At 53.4% G+C, this 18,405-nt stretch overlaps 2 protein-coding genes across 6 annotated transcripts in view; one reads left to right on the top strand and one right to left on the bottom strand.

Moving 5' to 3' along the window:
* COG7 (component of oligomeric golgi complex 7) overlaps positions 1-5,798 on the top strand; it is a 90,157-nt gene extending 84,359 nt beyond the window's left edge. The window contains exons 16-17 of the mRNA XM_005905320.2: positions 2,613-2,756; positions 5,423-5,798. Coding sequence (XP_005905382.1) covers positions 2,613-2,756; positions 5,423-5,589 — 311 coding nt within the window. The 3' untranslated portion in view covers positions 5,590-5,798. The remainder of the gene's footprint in view (positions 1-2,612; positions 2,757-5,422) is intronic.
* Positions 5,799-5,940: 142 nt separating this feature from the next.
* The window catches only part of SCNN1B (sodium channel epithelial 1 subunit beta), a 79,017-nt gene continuing 66,552 nt past the window's right edge, over positions 5,941-18,405 (bottom strand). For 4 of the 5 annotated variants that reach the window (XM_070363205.1, XM_070363200.1, XM_070363203.1 and 1 more), the window contains 6 exons: positions 16,729-16,846; positions 15,960-16,035; positions 15,815-15,872; positions 15,152-15,213; positions 13,978-14,053; positions 12,399-13,235 (listed from right to left, as the gene is read on the bottom strand). In XM_070363205.1, the coding sequence (XP_070219306.1) occupies positions 12,855-13,235; positions 13,978-14,053; positions 15,152-15,213; positions 15,815-15,872; positions 15,960-16,035; positions 16,729-16,846 (771 nt within the window). In that variant the 3' untranslated portion in view covers positions 12,399-12,854. Of the gene's footprint in view, positions 6,852-7,819; positions 7,965-12,398; positions 13,236-13,977; positions 14,054-15,151; positions 15,214-15,814; positions 15,873-15,959; positions 16,036-16,728; positions 16,847-18,405 lie in introns of those variants that run through there. The other variant, XM_070363201.1, reaches the window with a different exon arrangement.

Consider the following 18,405-nt stretch of genomic DNA (forward strand, 5'->3'; position numbering starts at 1 on the left):
AACCAACTCCCGGAGTTCACCCAGACTCATGTCCATCGAGTCAGTGATGCCATCCAGCCATCTCATCCTCTGTCGTCCCCTTCTCCTCCTGCCCCCAATCCCTCCCAGCATCAGAGTCTTTTCCAATGAGTCAGCTCTTCGCATAAGGTGGCCAAAGGACTGGAGTTTCAGCTTTAGCATCATTCCTTCCAAAGAAATCCCAGGGCTGATCTCCTTCAGAATGGACTGGTTGGATCTCCTTGCAGTCCAAGGGACTCTCAAGAGTCTTCTCCAACACCACAGTTCAAAAGCATCAATTCTTCAGCGCTCGCCTTCTTCACAGTCCAACTCTCACATCCATACATGACCACAGGAAAAACCATAGCCTTGACTAGACGGGACCTTAGTTGGCAAAGTAATGTCTCTGCTTTTGAATATGCTATCTAGGTTGGTCATAACTTTCCTTCCAAGGAGTAAGCATCTTTTAATTTCATGGCTGCGGTCACCATCTGCAGTGATTTTGGAGCCCAGAAAAATAAAGTCTGACACTGTTTCCCCATCTATTTCCCATGAAGTGATGGGACCAGATGCCATGATCTTCGTTTTCTGAATGTTGAGCTTTAAGCCAACTTTTTCACTCTCCTCTTTCACTTTCATCAAGAGGCTTTTTAGTTCCTCTTCACTTTCTGCCATAAGGGTGGTGTCATCTGCATATCTGAGGTTATTGAGATTTCTCCTGGCAATCTTGATTCCAGCTTGTGTTTCTTCCAGTCCAGCGTTTCTCATGATGTACTCTGCATATAAGTTAAATAAACAGGGTGACAATATACAGCCTTGACATACTCCTTTTCCTATTTGGAACCAGTCTGTTGTTCCATGTCCAGTTCTAACTGTTGCTTCCTGACCAGCATACAAATTTCTCAAGAGGCAGATCAGGTGGTCTGATATTCCCGTGTCTTTCAGAATTTTCCACAGTTTATTGTGATCCACACAGTCAAAGACTTTGGCATAGTCAATAAAGCGGAAATAGATGTTTTTCTGGAACTCTCTTGCTTTTTCCATGATCCAGCGGATGTTGGCAATTTGATCTCTGGTTCCTCTGCCTTTTCTAAAACCAGCTTGAACATCAGGAAGTTCACGGTTCACATATTGCTGAAGCCTGGCTTGGAGAATTTTGAGCATTACTTTACTAGCGTGTGAGATGAGTGCAATTGTGTGGTAGTTTGAGCATTCTTTGGCATTGCCTTTCTTTGGGATTGGAATGAAAACTGACCTTTTCCAGTCCTGTGGCCACTGCTGAGTTTTCCAAATTTGCTGGCATATTGAGTGTAGCACTTTCACAGCATCATCTTTCAGGATTTGGAATAGCTCATTCCAGTCCCCATATTTTTTCTTTTCTAAAGATTTTATTGAAGTACAGTTGATTTACAGTGTTGTGTTAGTTTCTCATGTACAGCAAACTAATTCAGTTATACATATATATAAATTCTTCTTCATATTCTTTTCCAGCATTTTAACAGTGAAAGTTTTATGAAGCAGATGGTTAAACAGCCAATAGGAACTTTTTGGCTTAGATACGGGCTTCCCTGGTGGCTCAGATGGTAAATGTGGGAGACCTGGGTTCAATCCCTGGGTCAGGAAGATCCCCTGAAGAAGGGAATGGCTATCCACTCCCATATTCTGGCCTGGAGAATTCCACGGACAGAGGAGCCTGACGGGCTACAGGCTTAGATACATGATAAGTAGGAGGGAGATTTAAAAATCGTTCCCGTGAGGAAATTGAACTTCAGGAACTATGAAGTGATGTGTCCCAGGGTCACCCGCCCAGTGGGCTAGAGCAGACCCCTGCAAGAAGGTCGCAGGCTCCCCGTGTCGTGGTCCTCTTCCCTGGTGGAGGCACCTGTTTTGGCCACAGGGAATTGGGAGATCTTTGGAGGCAGCCGGAGCTGCCGTGGAGTCATGATTCTGGGCAGAGGAGGCACGTGCTGCCCAGGTGTGAGTGCTGGGCCCTAGGAGGCTCCCCGACTCCCTCTGACCTGGGTTACAGACAGGAGGGTCAGCTCCTGGTCTGCTGGTCCGGTTCTGGGCGGGTCATCTGATGGGCAGGCGCAGAAGTCCTCCTGGCCTGAGTGGCTGCATCGGCCCCCAGACTTTGAGACCACTAAGGTTGTCCCACCTCACCCGACTGCTTTCTCTTCTGAATCCTCATTATACTAAGTCAATACCAGTTGACCTAAGATGTAATTGTCTTCTGTTTCCTGTGTTGCCCACCTGACCGTAGCTTTGTGTATACATGCAGCACCCGTCATGACCCTGGTCACCCAGAGCAGCCCTGTACAAGCTGGTGAAAGTGAACGTGTTAGTCACTCAGTCGTGTCTGACTCTACAACCCCATGGATTGCCACCCATCAGGCTCCCCTGTCCATGGGATTCTCCAGGCAAGAATACTAGAGTGGGTTACCATTTCCTTTTCCAGGGGGTCTTCCCGACCCTGGGATCAAACCTGGATCTCCTGCATTGCCTGCAGATTCTTTACCATCTGAGCCACCAAGGAAACCTGTGCAGGCTGTCAGTGGGCAGTTTTTCCTGACCAGGCTCTGTTTCTTTGGTGACGACTGTCTTTCCCTCTCCAGGGGATGAGCTGCCCGAGCTGGACAACATGGCCGACAACTGGCTGGGCTCCATCGCCAGAGCCACCATGCAGACCTACTGTGACGCCATCCTGCAGATTCCTGAGCTCACCCCGCACTCCACCAAGCAGCTGGCCACCGACATCGGTGGGTCCCCGCGGCGGGCGGGGGAGGTTGTCCAGGAGGTTGTCCAGGAACCAGACAACCAGGAGGTTGTCTCCAGGAAGGTTGTCCCAGGGCTCCTCTCAGCTTCAGCTAGGGGTTGGTCTGGGAAGCTTTGTTAAAAATGTGGATTCTCCAGTCCCCGCCCCCAGAGGCTCTGACGTGACAAGTCTGGGTGGAAGTCTGGGCACCAGTAGTTTGCCAGATGTCCCCGGGGATTCTCACAGCTGCCAGGGCTGAGAGCCATTCAGGGGCGCCTTGGCAAGACAGGCTGGATGGGTGAGGCAGCCTGGTGTGATGCTGCCCTGCCCTGCCTTGCCTTCTGTTCATCCATATAATCATCATCCAAACCGACCTTGATTAAGTGCTCACTACAGGCAGGCATGCAGGTCCTGAGCCAAGCTCTCGCGCCCATTGTCTTATGCAATCTTCAAAACTCCCCTGTGAGGTCTGTGCTCCTGCCTTCAGCACTCTGATAAGGAAACGGGGGCACAGGGCACTTGCGTCACAAGGCCACCCCACCAGGGTCGCCCCGCCGTCTCCACCTGAGTACCTGCCTGATTCCCAAGTCAAGGGGCGTGTGCCATCTCCTCCTGCTGGCACACTTCCTGGAGGTAATGCCACCCGGTGGGAGGTGCTCTGAGGTTGGGGTGCTGCAGGCGGGCAGTCGGAGCATCTCCCCACCCTCTTGGTATCATTCCAGTGACTTGCCGGCTCTTTGGCTGGAGGCAGCTCTTGGAGCGGTCAAGGGAGCGGGTGGTAGGAGACTTGAAGAGTAGCAGCCTGGGGACCCAGCCAGGGCTTTGACCTGAGTGAGCACAGGGCCAAGCCAGCCTCTGGTTTGGCCAAAGCAGAAATAGAAGTGAGATGCTTTCCTCCAGGTCACGGGGCAGTGAGTAACGGAGCCAGGCCTCGAACCCAGATGTGTGACTCCACTCGCTATGTTCATTCGTGGTCAGCTCTCATCAGTTACAGAGCAGCGGCCAGCTCTCGTCATCTCACGGGGCACGTGTTCAGAGAAGAGATGAAAAGGTTCCCTTGTTCATCAGTGGTCCCTGTTAGTACAGGCAGGAGCACTGAGGGGAGAACCAGCAGAACTAGCGAGTGAGATTTGGGGGCGGCCCCTAGAGTTCACTCGTCTACATGTCGTCTTCCCTCACTGTTCAGCTCCCATCCAGATCCACCTCTTCACTTGCTCAGTGGTGACTGAGCATCTGTTGCAAGCAGCTATCATGCTAGGAGATGGGATAGAACCAGAGCGGTCTGGACAGTTCCTGTGCTCACTGAGCTTCCACCATGAGGGAGTGAGTGTGGGCTTAGGTCCCAGGAAGCTGCCCAGTGGTAACACAATAGGGAGCGGTGAGGTCTGTGGCAGCATATGGACACCTTAGGGACACAAAGTTAAACATTGAAACAAAAGCACTCTTGCTGTCTGGACAGAAGATGTGGTAGGTTGTGGGCTGCCACTTTGCAGGTCCTGGCCTGCAGTCAAGGAGAGCGCACAGTTTTATGGGTGCACATGGGCCGGAGGCAGGTGTCTGACCGGTTGGTGGCACCCTTCCTGGGAAGTGGCTGTCTGAGAGGGTCGTGGGGTCAGGCATCCAGGACAGAGCAGGCACCGTCTACAGGCTGTGCCTTGGAAAGAAGACACAGGGAAGATAGAGCCACACTGGAGCTCCAGCCTAATTGGGGAGGAGAGATTGATGCGGGCGGTGATCAGAAAGTAGGGAGGAACTTGCTGGGTGATGTGTTTCCCAGCCCCTGGGAGCAGGAAGAGAGGGAGGAGCCGGAGAGGGCTGGCCACACTGCCCCGGAAGGACGAAGGGAAAGAATGCCCAGTTATTGACCACCTGCATCACATGGGGCGTGTTCATGGTCCTTGTCCCTCTTCACCCCCTGAGCGGTGCTGCCCGAGGGTACTGACTGCCTCCAGGGGTGGAAGCGGAGACACGAGAGGTCAAAGGAGTCACTGAGGTCACCCTGATCTTGGAAACCCCATTTTCTCTTCCACTCTGCCTGTGCTGCCTGAGCTCGCCTGCCGGTTAGGATGGGGGATGCTGCTTTTCAGAAGGACAGGCCCCTCACACCCCTCTTGGAGACTTTCATCAACTGGGCCTGGGGGTGGGCTCAGGAATCTGTCCTCACTTGTACCCCAAGGGGTTATATCTGGAAGTTGTGGGAACCACATTACACCAGGGATTGCCCCCAGCACCATCTGCATCCCCCCTGTAGAGGCTCTGCTGGGGGGTCTTTGGGAACTGCTTAGATAAACCCTGTGTCTCCTGACCCCTTGGGTTTTCCATGTGGTCAGTGGGGGCCACTGGAGAGCAGGGCTGGGAACCCAGGAGTTCTCAGTGTAGAGCTTCAGCTGAGGTCGGTGGATCGGGCTGCAGAGATGAGTGTGTGGTGGCGATGTTGGCAACTCCTTCGTTTATTTAGAATCCCTAGACCTGGGCCTGGGCCGAGCTCACAGTCATATTTGACCGTCCTGTAAAACACCCTCAGAGTGAAGGCCCGTGGGCTGAGAGCAGATCTGGCAGCCAGCGTTGGGGGTTGGGGGACATCTTGTTTCTTACTATGGGGAGGCCCTTAGGGCTCGTCCGCTTGGTGCTGAGTCTGTCTGTCTGTGTTCGTCTGCTCCCACCCCACAGACTACCTGATCAACGTGATGGACGCCCTGGGCCTGCAGCCGTCCCGCACCCTCCAGAACATCGTGATGCTCTTGAAGGCCAAGCCCGAGGACTACAGACAGGTCAGCAAAGGCCTGCCCCGTCGCCTCGCCACCACGGTGGCCACCATGCGGAGTGTGGACTACTGACCCCCATGCTCCTGCTGACAAGAGTGTTGGGGCCACAGAACTCTCCAGACTGGTCTTGCTCTAAAAATCCACCTGGCATTGGCCAGAACTTGTTTCGAAAGGACTTGGTTCATTTGTATAATCAAAAAAAAAGCCTGTTAATTAGAGGTAAATTATTTATTAGGAATTTTCAGATAATTTTTAAAAATGATTCCATCTTGAAAGTGCAGTTAATAAATACCATGAAATGAAAAAAGGCCGTTTTCTTTCCATTTTTACTCAGTGAATATTTGGATGCTTCCCATGTACTGGGCTGTCCACACTGGGGATTCGGCTGGGAAGGAGGCTGAAGCAGGGAGGGAGAGAGAATTGGCAGGTAAACTGACTGAGGTCTGGCTTCCTTGGTGGCTCAGTGATAAAGAATCTGCCTGCGATGTGGGAGACCCAGGTTTGATCCCTGGGTTGGGAAGATTCTCTGGAGAGCGGCATGGCCATCCACTCCTGTATTCTTACCTGGAGAATACTATGGACGGGGAGCCTTTTACTTTCCTTTCCGACTAAGATCATCCAAGATGTTAGTGCTGGGGGCCCAGAGGGCGTCAGGGGGCAGTGGCCTGGGAAGAGCTGGACGGGCAACCCCAGGACCTAAAGGATGAGGGCTGTGCGTGGTGACGAGCTCTGAGGAGTGCTCAGGCTGAGGGCAAAGGCGGATCAGGCCCTGGGCATGTCCATGGTCAGCAGTGGAAGTGGGAAGCCGGAGATAAGGTCAGGGAGGAAAGAGGTGCAGATCATAGCAGGTCCTGCAAGCCATGGTAAGGACTTTGATTTTCCCTTTTTTAAAAAACTCGCCAGGTGATGTAGATTCTGTCAGGTTTTTTTCTTTTTTTTTAATTAATTTTTGACCGAAAAGCCCTGTTGCTGCACGCGGGCTTTTCTCCAGTTGCAGCAAGCAGAGGTTACTCTTCGTTGCGGTGCTCAGGCTTCTCACTGCAGTGGCTTCTCTTGCTGCAGAGCACAGGCTCTAGAGTGCGGGGCTTTAGTAGTTGCTGCACGTAGGTTCAGTAGTGGTGGTTGCCGGGTTTTTGAGCACAGGCTCAGTAGTTGTGGCTCGAGGGCTTAGTTGCCATGTGGCACGTGGGATCTTCCTGGCTCAGGGACTGAACTCGAGTCTTCTGCACTAGAAGGTGTATTCTTTACCACTGAGCCACAGGAAGCCCTCTATCAGGTTTTCTTTCTTTTTTTTTTTGGTCAATAGCTTCTGCATCTGTTAAGATTTTAGTTGGCTATAAGTAACAGAAAAATGTAATTTGAGTGACTTAAATAAGAATTGATTTTTGCTAGTAACAGAGAGTCAAATGGTGGTGGCTATGGGCACTATTTAGTGGCTGGACCGAGTCAGGACCAGCCTCTCTGTGATCTTGACGTTGCACTATGGGCGTGGTGCCTCATCCTCCTGCAACTAGGTACAGCATCCGCATCCAGAGAGAAAGGAGGCAGAGAGGGGGTGGCCAAGCAGCAGTTCATCCCTTCCACTGGGGAGGCAAAGGCCTTCCCAGAGCCCCACCCTTGACTTCCTCCCAGGCCTCATGGCCATGTTGGGTCGCCAGGTGTCTCCCCAGCTGCAAGCAAGTCTGGGAGCACAGGAGCAGGACTGACGTCCGCCAGGCTGAACAGCTCTGCCGTGGGGCGTCCTGTGCACTGTGGAATGTTGAGTAGCATCACTGGCCTCCACCCACTGGATGCCCGAGTTGTGACAACCAACATGACAACCAACAACATCCAGACATGGTCCAGGAGGCAAAACCACCTCTGGTAGAGAAACCCTGGCTTAGACCATGCAGGATTTCTTGCCGCCTGAAAACTGGGAGAAGGGCAGGCAGCCGAGTCCCTTGCAGGCTCCTTTTGAATTGAGCTGCACCATGTTCTGAGCCTGGGTGGGCTTTCCTTGTCTCCTACCGATTGCCTCACATTCCCGGAACATGGAGCCCGGGAATATTTCACGCACAAAGGAACTGAGGCTTGGAGAGATCTAAGGGGCTTGCCCAGAGTCACTCAGCGGCCATGTGCAGGGCTGGGAGCCCAGAGGTGTTGGCTCCACCTAATCCCACCCAGGTCAGCCTGCCCGTGCCAGCCCCTTGGGAGTGGCACCACTGTGATCTCAGCCTTTGAAACAGCCCCACTGGGCTGCCAGGGCTGTGTCTCCCTCTGGGTCTGTCTCCCAGGGAATTCCCACACCTTCTGTTCCCCATACCTTTGGAAACGGTTTGGCTGGCCCTAAAAGAGCATTAGCTGCAAACTTCCACCGAGAAAAATATTTTGGTTTCTCACGTGGTGGATCACAGACATCCATGGCGGGGATCAAGCCTGGCTTCTCTCTCGAAGTGGGAGCTGGAGACCTGGAAGGCAGAAAGTGCTGCTTTGAAGTGGAAACCTCTTTGCAGTGACCTCTGCCAGTGTCGGTGAGTGCCACTAAGACAGGCTCAGGCTTGATTCCAGCTTTGCTACCGTCCAGCTGTGTGACCTTGGGAAAGTCATTCATCTCTCTGAGCCTTGTTTCCAAATCTGGAAAACAAGGGTCATAATGGTACCTAACTCCTAGGGTTATTTGAAGAATGCTTGAGATGAAATGAAGAGCTTCCCTGGTGGCTCAGAAGTAAAGAATCTGCCTGCAATGTGGGAGACCGGGGTTGGATGCCTAGGTGGGGAAGATCCTCTGGAGAAGGGAATGGCAACCCACTCCAGAATTCTTCCCTAGAGAATTTCATGGACAGAGGAGCCGGGCGGGCTGCAGTCCATGGGGTCCCAAAGAGACACAACTGAGCAACTAACACACTACCAGCACACAGTAGGTGTATAGTAGATGCTACTTTCATAGTCCTCTCGCACCTGTAATTCACCTTTCCACTGGGGATAGTGGTGGGAATGACAGAGCGCCATTCCTGGGCAATTTTGGAACTGCTAATTTTTCAGGCTCTGATAGGACCCCAGGGTGGAATACGATAACCCGTCTCCCCTCTAGATCCGGAGGGGAGAGTGACGACCGTCTGCCTGACTCAGAGCCTGCTCTCAGAGGTGGGACCATCATCCATCTTTCTCCAGCCCTCCGTACTCCCCAGGAGAGACTAGCAAGTAATGCCCACATCAACCTGGTCCTTTTCTCCCATCTATAAGCAGCTCTGGGGGCTGGAAGCTCCTCCCACTCCTGCTCCCACATGTCTCTGAGCAAAACCTTTCACCAGAGTCTGTAAGGGGCTATCTGCCATAGGCCCCTCTGGGCAGGCTGGGCAGCATCTCCCATCCTCAGTCGCAGTGATTGGTTCAGGATTAGCATGTGGCCCAGGCTGATCCAAATGAGCCTCATTCTCAAAATTTTTGCTAGGAAGTTTTCTTCCTATTGTGTTGCTGAGCTGAGGGAGTGGATTCTGGGACTAAAAGGGAAAGAAAAGCTCATGGAGAGAAAGTGTGTAAGACAGATGTCGACACAGAAGATAATAAAGCCAGCAGCTGGAGAAATCACTAGATTTAGCTGAACCCCTGGATACAGCCTTGCCTGAAATCACTGGACTTTAATTAAAGAACCAATGAATTCCCTTTTTAACTCAAATTCAAATTAACTTGTGACCAAAAGACTGGTAAAAAGAGTTAGATAATAATCATTGCTTTGCCCCGTAGCCTCAGATGAGATAATTAATATGAAAGCCCTGGGCTCCTCTGAGGAACTGCTATTCTGATGATCATTGGTATTCTTATAGCAGCAAGAGGATGAGGCTTGAGTCTTGCCCTTGTCACCTACAGTAATAGCAATCTAGTCTAGTACCTTACCTCTCCAAGCCTCAATTTATTTACTTGTAAAATGGGATGATCATATTTCTCAGTGGTTATGAGAATTCAATGAAATAAGACTTACAAAGTGTACACTTGGCCTGGTGCCTGGCACGCGGTAAGTGTTTGATACAATACAGTCATTGTTTAAAGACAACAACAAATACTAGTGAGCGTGGTGACAACTACCACTGCTAATAATAACAGCCCTAGTCGTGGTAGTAAGTCTGATAATTACCAAGAATTGTTGTCTCCAGCCGGCAGACTTGGTCTGGCTCTGAGCTGGGAAACCTGGTTTCCCCCAGACCTGCCCCACTCAGTCTCAACCATGCTGCCTTTGACTGGAGTCGTGCCGCCTTCCTCCACAGGTGCCATTGAATGGGCACTGAAAGGGAGCACAGCTTGTTTGCCTTTCAGGCCAAGGACTCAGCTGTTCTAGACCAGCAGGGCTGGGACACCCTGGTCCCAGGCTCTGAAGCCCACACTCATTCACCATCAAAGCTGGCAGGTGACGGCAGGGCCCTGCAGTGGTCAGCTGTCTGCAGCTGCCAGATCCCATGCTTCGTTGACAATGGCTCCTGCTTCCTCTTTGGGAGGCTGATAGTATTGCCATGTTGTTGTTTAGTCGCCAAGTACATCATGAGAAATGCTGGACTGGAAGAAACACAAGCTGGAATCAAGATTGCCAGGAGAAGTATCAATAACCTCAGATATGCAGATTACACCACCCTTATGGCAGAAAGTGAAGAGGAACTCAAAAGCCTCTTGATGAAAGTGGAGAGTGAAAAAGTTGGCTTAAAGCTCAACATTCAGAACACGAAGATCATGGCATCTGGTCCCATCACTTCATGGGAAATAGATGGGGAAACAGTGGAAACAGTGTCAGACTTTATTTTTCTGGGCTCCAAAATCACTGCAGATGGTGACTGCAGCCATGAAATTAAAAGACACTTACTCCTTGGAAGGAAAGTTATGACCAACCTGGATAGCATATTCAAAAGCAGAGGTATTACTTTGCCAACAAAGGTTCGTCTAGTCAAGGCTATGGTTTTTCCTGTGGTCACGTATGGATGTGACAGTTGGACTGTGAAGAAGGCTGAGCCCCGAAGAATTGATGCTTTTGAACTGTGGTGTTGGAGAAGACTTTTGAGAGTCCCTTGGACTGCAAGGAGATCCAGCCAGTCCATTCTGAAGATCAGCCCTGGGATTTCTTTGGAAGGAATGATGCTAAAGCTGAAACTCCAGTACTTTGGCCACCTCATGCGAAGAGTTGACTTATTGGAAAAGATTCTGATGCTGGGAGGTATTGGTGGCAGGAGGAGAAGGGGTCGACAGAGGATGAGATGGCTGGATGGCATCACTGACTCGACAGACGTGAGTCTGAATGAACTCCGGGAGTTGGTGATGGACAGGGAGGCCTGGCATGCTGCGATTCACGGGGTCACAAAGAGTTGGACATGACTGAGCGACTGAACTGAACTGAACTGAAGTCATGTCTGACTCTTGCGATCCAATGGGCTGTAGCCCACCAGGCTATGGGTTGCCATCTTTAGCAATGAAAAACACAGGAAGCTCAGTTAAATTTGAATTTCAGAAAAACAATGATTAATTAGTATAATGTTGTTGTTATTCAGCTGCTAAGACATGTCTGACTCTTTGCAACCCCCTGGATTGCAGCATGCCAGGCCTCCCTGTCCCTCACTATCTCCCAGAGTCTGCTCAAGCTCATGTCCAGTGAGTTGGTGATGCTATCCAACCATCTCATCCTCTGCCGCCCTCTTCTCCTTTTGCCTGCAATCTTTCCCAGAATCAGAGTCTTTTCCAATGAGTCGTCTGTTTGCATCAGGTGGCCAAGATATTGGAGCTTCAGCTTCAGCATCAGTCCTTCCAATAAGTATTCAGGGTTGACTTCCTTTAAGATTGACTGGTTTGTTTTCTTGATTATATTAGTACAATATGCCCTCAATATTACATGGATGTCTACTGAAAAATTAATTTGCCTATCTAAAGTTCCAGTTTGGGGCTTCCCTGGTGGTTCATTGTTTAAGAATATGCTTGTAGTGTGGGGACACCAGTTCGATTCCCGGTCTGGGAAGATCCCACACACCACAGGGTAACTAAGCTAGTGCACAACTACACTGCCTGTGCTCTGGAGCCTACTGAAGCCTGCTCGCCCTAGAGCCCATGGGCCACAGCAAGAGAAGCCAGCACGATGAGAAGCCCATGCACCATAATGAGGAGTAGCCCCTCCTTGCCAAAACTAGAGCAAGCCCGTGTGCACAACAAAGACCCAGGCAGCCAAAAGTAACTAAATATTAAAAAAAAAAAAAAGTTCCAGTTTTACTTGGTGGCCTATATTTTCTCTGGAGCCCCTAGGAACCATGTCCCCATCACCCTCAGACCATGTGATTCTGCGGAGGGGCCAAGGGGCCTTAGGGTATGGGCAGGGTCTGATCAATTCCAGCAGCCTACCAATGGGGCACACTGATTGGTTCAGAGGTAGGCATGTGACCCACTCAGTGACCAATGAGAGACAGTCTGGGAGCTTGCTGAGACAGTTGGGAAAGAGAGGCTCTCTCCTAGCTGGCTTTGCTAAGCTGGAGATGTGAGTTTGCAGTTGCAAATGGCCCTTTGCTGCTATAATGTAAGGCGAGCCTGCCTGGGAAGGCAGAGAGAACAGACATCATTTGAGCTGCCAGAGATGCTTGTGCTTAAGCCAGTTTTAAGAATTTATCCCACCTTACCTGCTCTCTTGGTTCTGGAAACCCAAAGAAATAAGTTGGACAACATTGAAAAAGGCATAAAGCCACTGTTGTGGCTTTCAGGGACAACTTGTCTTTCAGGGTCAAGTTGTCTTTCAGGGACAACTTGAAAGAAACCTAATCACCAGCTTGGGCCTCTCCTTGGCCATATTTCTGCTCTTAATTCAGCACTGATGCCCTTCTACCCTCCAGAGATGTATCAGGGCGCTCTGGATGCTCAGCCAGACAAAGAAGAAAACTAGACTCTATGTTTTCCACTTTTATTTTCCAGAACAAAACATGTGCTACCTGCCAGGACCCTGATGCCTGCTTTCCAGCAGTTCTGCCCTCACTCAACCCATTCACCAGGTCAGCCGAGGCAGGAAGGAAAAGAAGGCTCCTTCTGGGGTCAGAGGGCACAGCGTGCCTACCTGCCTTCAACTCTGGGGCAGATGGTGACTGGCACTGGGAGGGAAGTGGCCTGGTTCCAGGGAACGGTGCTTTGGGTCTCAGACCCCAGGCCAAGGGTCAAGTCAGGTTGGGGGTGTGGGCAGGAACACAGTTCCTGTATCCATACCAGCACCATGACTCCTCGGAGCCCTCAGCCTGGGGCTGGCCAAGAGCTGCCAGCCTCTCTGTAGAGGGACCTGGACTCTGGCCTTGGGCGATGTCTCCGCTGCTCAGGTCCAAATTCTTGGCCCGCCGGGAGGGGCAGGGCAGGCTCTAGATGGCATCCCCCTCGCTGTCAGACTCAATGACGTCCAGCGGCTGCAGGCGCAGGGAGTCGTAGTTGGGGGGTGGGGTGCCCGGGATGGGTGGGTTCTGCTCATGGGGGTAGGCCCCCACGTCAGGGCCGGGTGTGGCCAAGTCTGGCTGGAAGCCAAAGTTGGTGTGGGCCTCCACCAGCTCGGCCACAGTGGGTGGCGGGCCTTCGTAGCGAGCCTGGGCCTGCTTCTGCCGCACGCTCTTGGCAAGGGCCACCAGCTTGATGATGGTGATCCACACGAAATCGATGATGATCTCCCCGAACTCGATGAGGCAGAGCACCGAGCCCCCCATCCAGAAGCCGAACTGTCCGCCCAGGTTTGAGAGCAGCCAGACGATCTGCAGGGAGCAGGGGGGTGAGGGCCTGACCGCAGTTGGGGGGTTGGGCCACAGATCTCTGCCTCAAGCCCAACCTCACGGCTTCCTGTGAGGTGAGTTGGTGGCCAGAAAGGGAGAAGAGGTGATCATCTCAGCCCAGGGAAGTAATCTGGGAGTGCCTATGGGACCTTCCTGCTTCCCTGGTGGCTCAGCACTAAAGAATCCGCCTGCCAGTATTGCGCCCCAGTCCACTGGGTTGCAAAAAAGTTGAACACGACTGAGCAACTAAACAACAAGTAAGCAAGTGTTAATCTCTCAGTCTTGTCCGACTCTTTGTGACCCCATTGACCGTAGCCTGCCAGGCTCCTCTGTCCATGGGATTTTCCAGGCAAGAACATTGGAGTGGGTTGCCAGTTCCTTCTCCAGGGGATCTTCCAGACCCAGGGATCAAATCCAGGTCTCCCGGGTTGCAGGCAGACGCTTTACCATCTGAGCCACCAGGGAAACCCATAAACAACAAGTTCAGTTCAGTTCAGTCGCTCAGTTGTGTCCGACTGTTCGCGACCCCATGAACCACAGCACACCAGGCCTCCCTGTCCATCACCAACTCCCGGAGTCCACCCAAACCCATGTCCATTGAGTTGGTGATGCAAACAAGGGACCTTCCTAATTCCTCTGCTGGGCTCTGGATCCTCCCCACCCTCAGGCTGCAGGGTGGAGGGGCAGCAGGCAGGGCTGAGGTGTCAGGAGCCCCGAGACTCACATTATTGGCTGCTGACTCTTCAATGGTGCGATAGTTGAATTCTTGGAAGTAGATATTGAGCTTGACAATCCCCTTCCTGCAGGAGGCAGCAAAGGGAACTGGTGCCCTCTCCCCAATACACACACACACACACACACACAGCAAAGGTACCCTCCTCTGGCTCAAGCTTCCCGTGTGCCCACTCCCAGGAGTGGAGAGTCCAAACAAGAACCAGGAAGGGCCCCTCTAGGCCTTGGGGCCAGAAAAGGCACCTCTGCCCCTCACCCATTCCATGCATCTCTTTCTGAACCAGTTCTCCAAAGGACCTGGGGGCCAAGACAGTCCTAAAGATTGGCTCTGGGATCCCCTCACCCACTCCCAGTACAGTAGACTAGACATAGAGTCCTAGGCCTTGGCCCGCTGTCAGGGGACCCGGGGCAGGGAAATGTGGTCAAGAGGGCTTCCCCCTTACACCTGATGATCCTCAGAAAGGTGATGCTCTCTCATACCTCCAGCCTTCTGCTGGGACATCAGCGCCTCTTCCTATTTGTCTAAACAGTTACTACTCCTCCTTAGGGGATTAGCTCAAGGGTTACCTCCCTATACAGATCTTCCTTATCTCTCAGGAAGAAGGGGCCTCCTTCTCTGCTGGGCTCCCTGAGAAAGTGTACTGTGCAGACTACCACCACCAAAGCCCTGTTCATGTATCTCTGTCCTCTAGACTCGAAGCTCCTGACAGAATGAAAGCTCCTGTCTTTCTTGTGCTCAATGCCTGGTTGTGTTGAATGGATGGAAAGATGTATGAATGGATGGAGGTTGGGTGGGTGGATGGATGAGTGGAAGAAGGGAAGGAGGGATGATGGAGGGTGAATGGATGGATGGATGTGAGTGGATAGATGGATGGGGAGACGATTGAAAGGATGGATGATGGATAGATGGGTGGACGGGTTCAAGGATGAAAGGACCGGAGGCGTGGATGAATGAATGAACAGGTTGTCCTTTAGGAAATGGTAGGCTCTGTGCCCCACTGGCTGGCCTCTCTTTCACTCCCAGTACTTCCTCCTCTAGGCTTGCTTCTGGATCTGACCAGTGTGAGAAGGTGTCTGAGCAGCTGCCCTGTGTCCAAGCCCCTCCCCCGAGGCTCTGGTTTCTCCTCTTTCCTGCCCTCCCTGGCCGGTCCAGACTCTGAGCTCACCTGCTCAAGGTGATATTGCTGCTTTGGTCCCGCTCCTGAGACAAGACGTGGAAAATCCAGTCCTGGAACCCAAAAAGGCAGCTGAGAACAACAGTGCCCGCAGCATCCCCTCCCAGCCATGGGCCCTGCTACCCGTGGGAGGCAGACCACAGCCCTGGGGACTGTGTGTGCGCACAGGGAGAGAGGGGAAAGGCACTGGGTCTCCAGGCTCTTCCCCATAGGCCCGGCCTCCCTGCTTCAGTTCTCACCGCAGGCCCTCACACTTGCTGTTCCCTCCCAGGCTGGCTCAGCCCCATCCTCCAGTTTCAACTCAAATATACCGTTTTAGAGAGGTGGGGAGGGGGCAGTCTTCCCTGACCACCCTGTCTAAAGTGCTTTCCCCCAGTTACCCTTCCAGCATCTGGTTTACTCCCTACACAGCCCCTGGAAATGATCTTATTTCTGTATATCGTCTGTCTCTGCAGCTGGAAAGTAAGCTCCGAAAGGGCAAAGGACGGTCTGTCCCATTCACTGCCATGTCCCCTGCACAGTCCTTGGGGGACACGGGTGGAAGGAGGCAGGGCGGGAGTGGAGGAGAGTTCCCAACAGCCTGCAGACCTCTGGCCACACCTGCCTCCCATCCAAAGCTGGGCGGCCAGGAGCTTGGCCGCTCCCCTGACTCACCTCGGAGGCCTCGGAAGGCCAGACGGCCATGGAGATGGTCATCTTGTACTGAGTGTCACTGGAAGAGAGACGGCAGCCCATGGTCACTGTCCCCGCCCGCCCCGCCTCCACACCCGCCCCGCCCATCCCGTCTGGGTGGACTCACTTGCAGGACTCCTTACAGGCGTAGATGCAGGTCTCCCTCTGAGCCAGGCTGATGCGCAGGGCTGAGTAGCAATGGGCTGGGTGGGAGGGGGTTGGGGGGAGAGATTTTGAGCCAGGTTTTCTGCTTTGAGCCTCCGGCCGCCCTCTGATCTCCTGGCCCTGAGCCACCTAAGGCCTGTGGTTAGGTTGAGTGGGGAGCGTTGTCTCGATCCAAACTCCCCTTGTCAAGGAAAATCACCCACCCTGGGTGCCCCCTCTCTAGCCGTTTGGCCCCAGCTTGGCCAGAGGGACCTCCTCCCCAGCACCCCAGCCCCAGCTCAGGAGGATCAGAGCAGCCTTCCCTCCACCTGTCACCCCTGAGCCTGGTGGGGGGCAGGCTAGGGCCAGCAGGTCACGTGGGGAGGGATGAGTATTGGAAGGGATAAAGTTCTTCCCTCCTGTCCACACACATTAGTTTTAACAGGTGGTAGGACTCCCTCTGCCACTGACAACATCCATCGGTGTTTGGATGACCCTGGCTCAGTGTGAGTCCAGTAGGGGCTCCCCTTCTGGTGACTTCAGGTTTCAAAGACAAACTCTCTCCTGAACTTACACGTTTCACGTGTACACTTGAAAGCATCAGGGAGCTGGGGGTGAGGAGAACCAGGGCGAGAGGGGCCATGGATGGTGAGGACTCATGGAGCCCCCCACCCGCCGCTTGCGGGCACAGCCTTTGTGGGCAGAGGCCCAGCGGGCTGGGGGGGCCGGTCCCTGAGGGGCTCCCCGCTCACCCCAGTCCGGAAACTCCTGGTTGTTGCAGTATTTCCTCTTGTGGGGCAGCGGGTACAGGTAGTGGCCACAACCACATTCCCGAATCATGTGCTCCTGGAAGCAGGAGCGAATACAGGCCTGGGGGGTGGGAAGGGGCAGAGAGAAGGCAGACTTGAAGGCGATGTCCCCACCTCCGCCCAGGGGGCTGGGGCCCAGGGCGCTGGATGCCCAGGCCAGGGGCTGGGGGAGCTGAGGAGGCGCCCCTCCAGTGGAAAAGGGTGGCGAGGTGGCTAAGCTTCCTCCCCCTACCCCCTCGAGGTGGGAGGTGGCTGTCCTTCCCTGTCTCTGTCCCCACAGAAGGACTCAAGCCAGAACCCAGCTCTCTGAGGCTAGCCCCACAGATGACACGGGGTTGTTCCAACCCTAAAGCTCTCTCTCAGGGACTTCCCTCAATGGTTAGGACTCCGTGATTCCACAGCAGTGGGCGTGGGTTTGATCCCTGGTCAGGGAACTAAGATCCCAAATGTGTCCACTGTTTCCCCCCAACAACAAAAAACAGCTAACTCTTAAGAAAGCTCTTGTTACAAGGCTGCCAGCAGCCTTCCAAGCCATTTGCATGGAAGGACGCAGAAGAGAAAGCAGGCAAGCTCGCTCTGTGCTCCTTCGTCCTGGAGGGAAACACTCAGGGAAGGTGAGAAGGGTGATCCAAGTGCTCAGTGCAAAGGAGAGGAAGTGACCTTCTATGGAATGTCCCCTGGTGGGGGTGAGGGAAGTGGGGGAGTGGACCAGGCCCCTGTAGGCTGGATGAGATCAATCTATAATTTCTGGGTTTTCAGGTCCAACCTGGTTTCAGTCCACTCAGAAACGAGCTATGTGTTCCGGAGCCAGACCTCCCCTCCGAGCCTCAGTTTATTCCTGTTGCTCCTGTGTCTAAGGTGGGGAGGTCAGCATGCCGTTAGGCACTTGGAGAATGGAAGCAGTCGCTTGTCACGGCTCTCCTGCCAGGCTTCCCAAGTCCTCCTCTGGAGGGCTTCCCGCTCCCACCCTTGCCAAGGAGCTCGCATCCTCTCCCCTGCTCTCCTGCCTGCTCCTTCCCAGTCCATTGCATCTGGTGCTCCGTTCTCCCCTGAGAACCTGCAGGCTCCTCGCGGGAGGAAGCGGGGAGTGCGCGGGGGTGGGTGGCAGATGAAATGGCACAGCTGGGAGGAGGGGGTCTGGGGCAAGATCGGGGGCAGTGGGTCAGCACGGAGCTCTGGGCCAAGTGTCCAACATTCACTCAGACCTCACTGTCTCACCTGGAAGGTGGGGGCCCTCTCCAGGGTGGGCTAGGGCGGGGCCAGGGCTGGCAGGCAGAGTGCCTGACCAGGGCCTGGGACTTTGCCAAGGTCTCTGTCTAGACTGGTGATGGCACTGCACAAAACGAGATCTGGGGTTTCTCTGGAATGGGGTTTCCAGGGCTGGGGACTGATGCCTTTGTGGCCTCCTTCTCTGTGCTCCCACCGCCCCCACCCCCGGCTGCCTTGTCTGTCCATCTGTCCCTCCAGAGGCTTAAAGACTCCTCAAGTTCTCCATCGCAGGCAGAAGCCCCCCGCCAGACAGGAGGGTTGGAGTGAGCAGTACATGGGGTCAGCTGGACAGAGTGGGCAGGGGGGATGGTGGATTCCCGTGTCTAGGACGAAAGGGAAAACTACACCCTG

Source organism: Bos mutus, chromosome 25 (assembly GCF_027580195.1).
Source record: "Bos mutus isolate GX-2022 chromosome 25, NWIPB_WYAK_1.1, whole genome shotgun sequence".
Taxonomy (NCBI): domain Eukaryota; kingdom Metazoa; phylum Chordata; class Mammalia; order Artiodactyla; family Bovidae; genus Bos; species Bos mutus.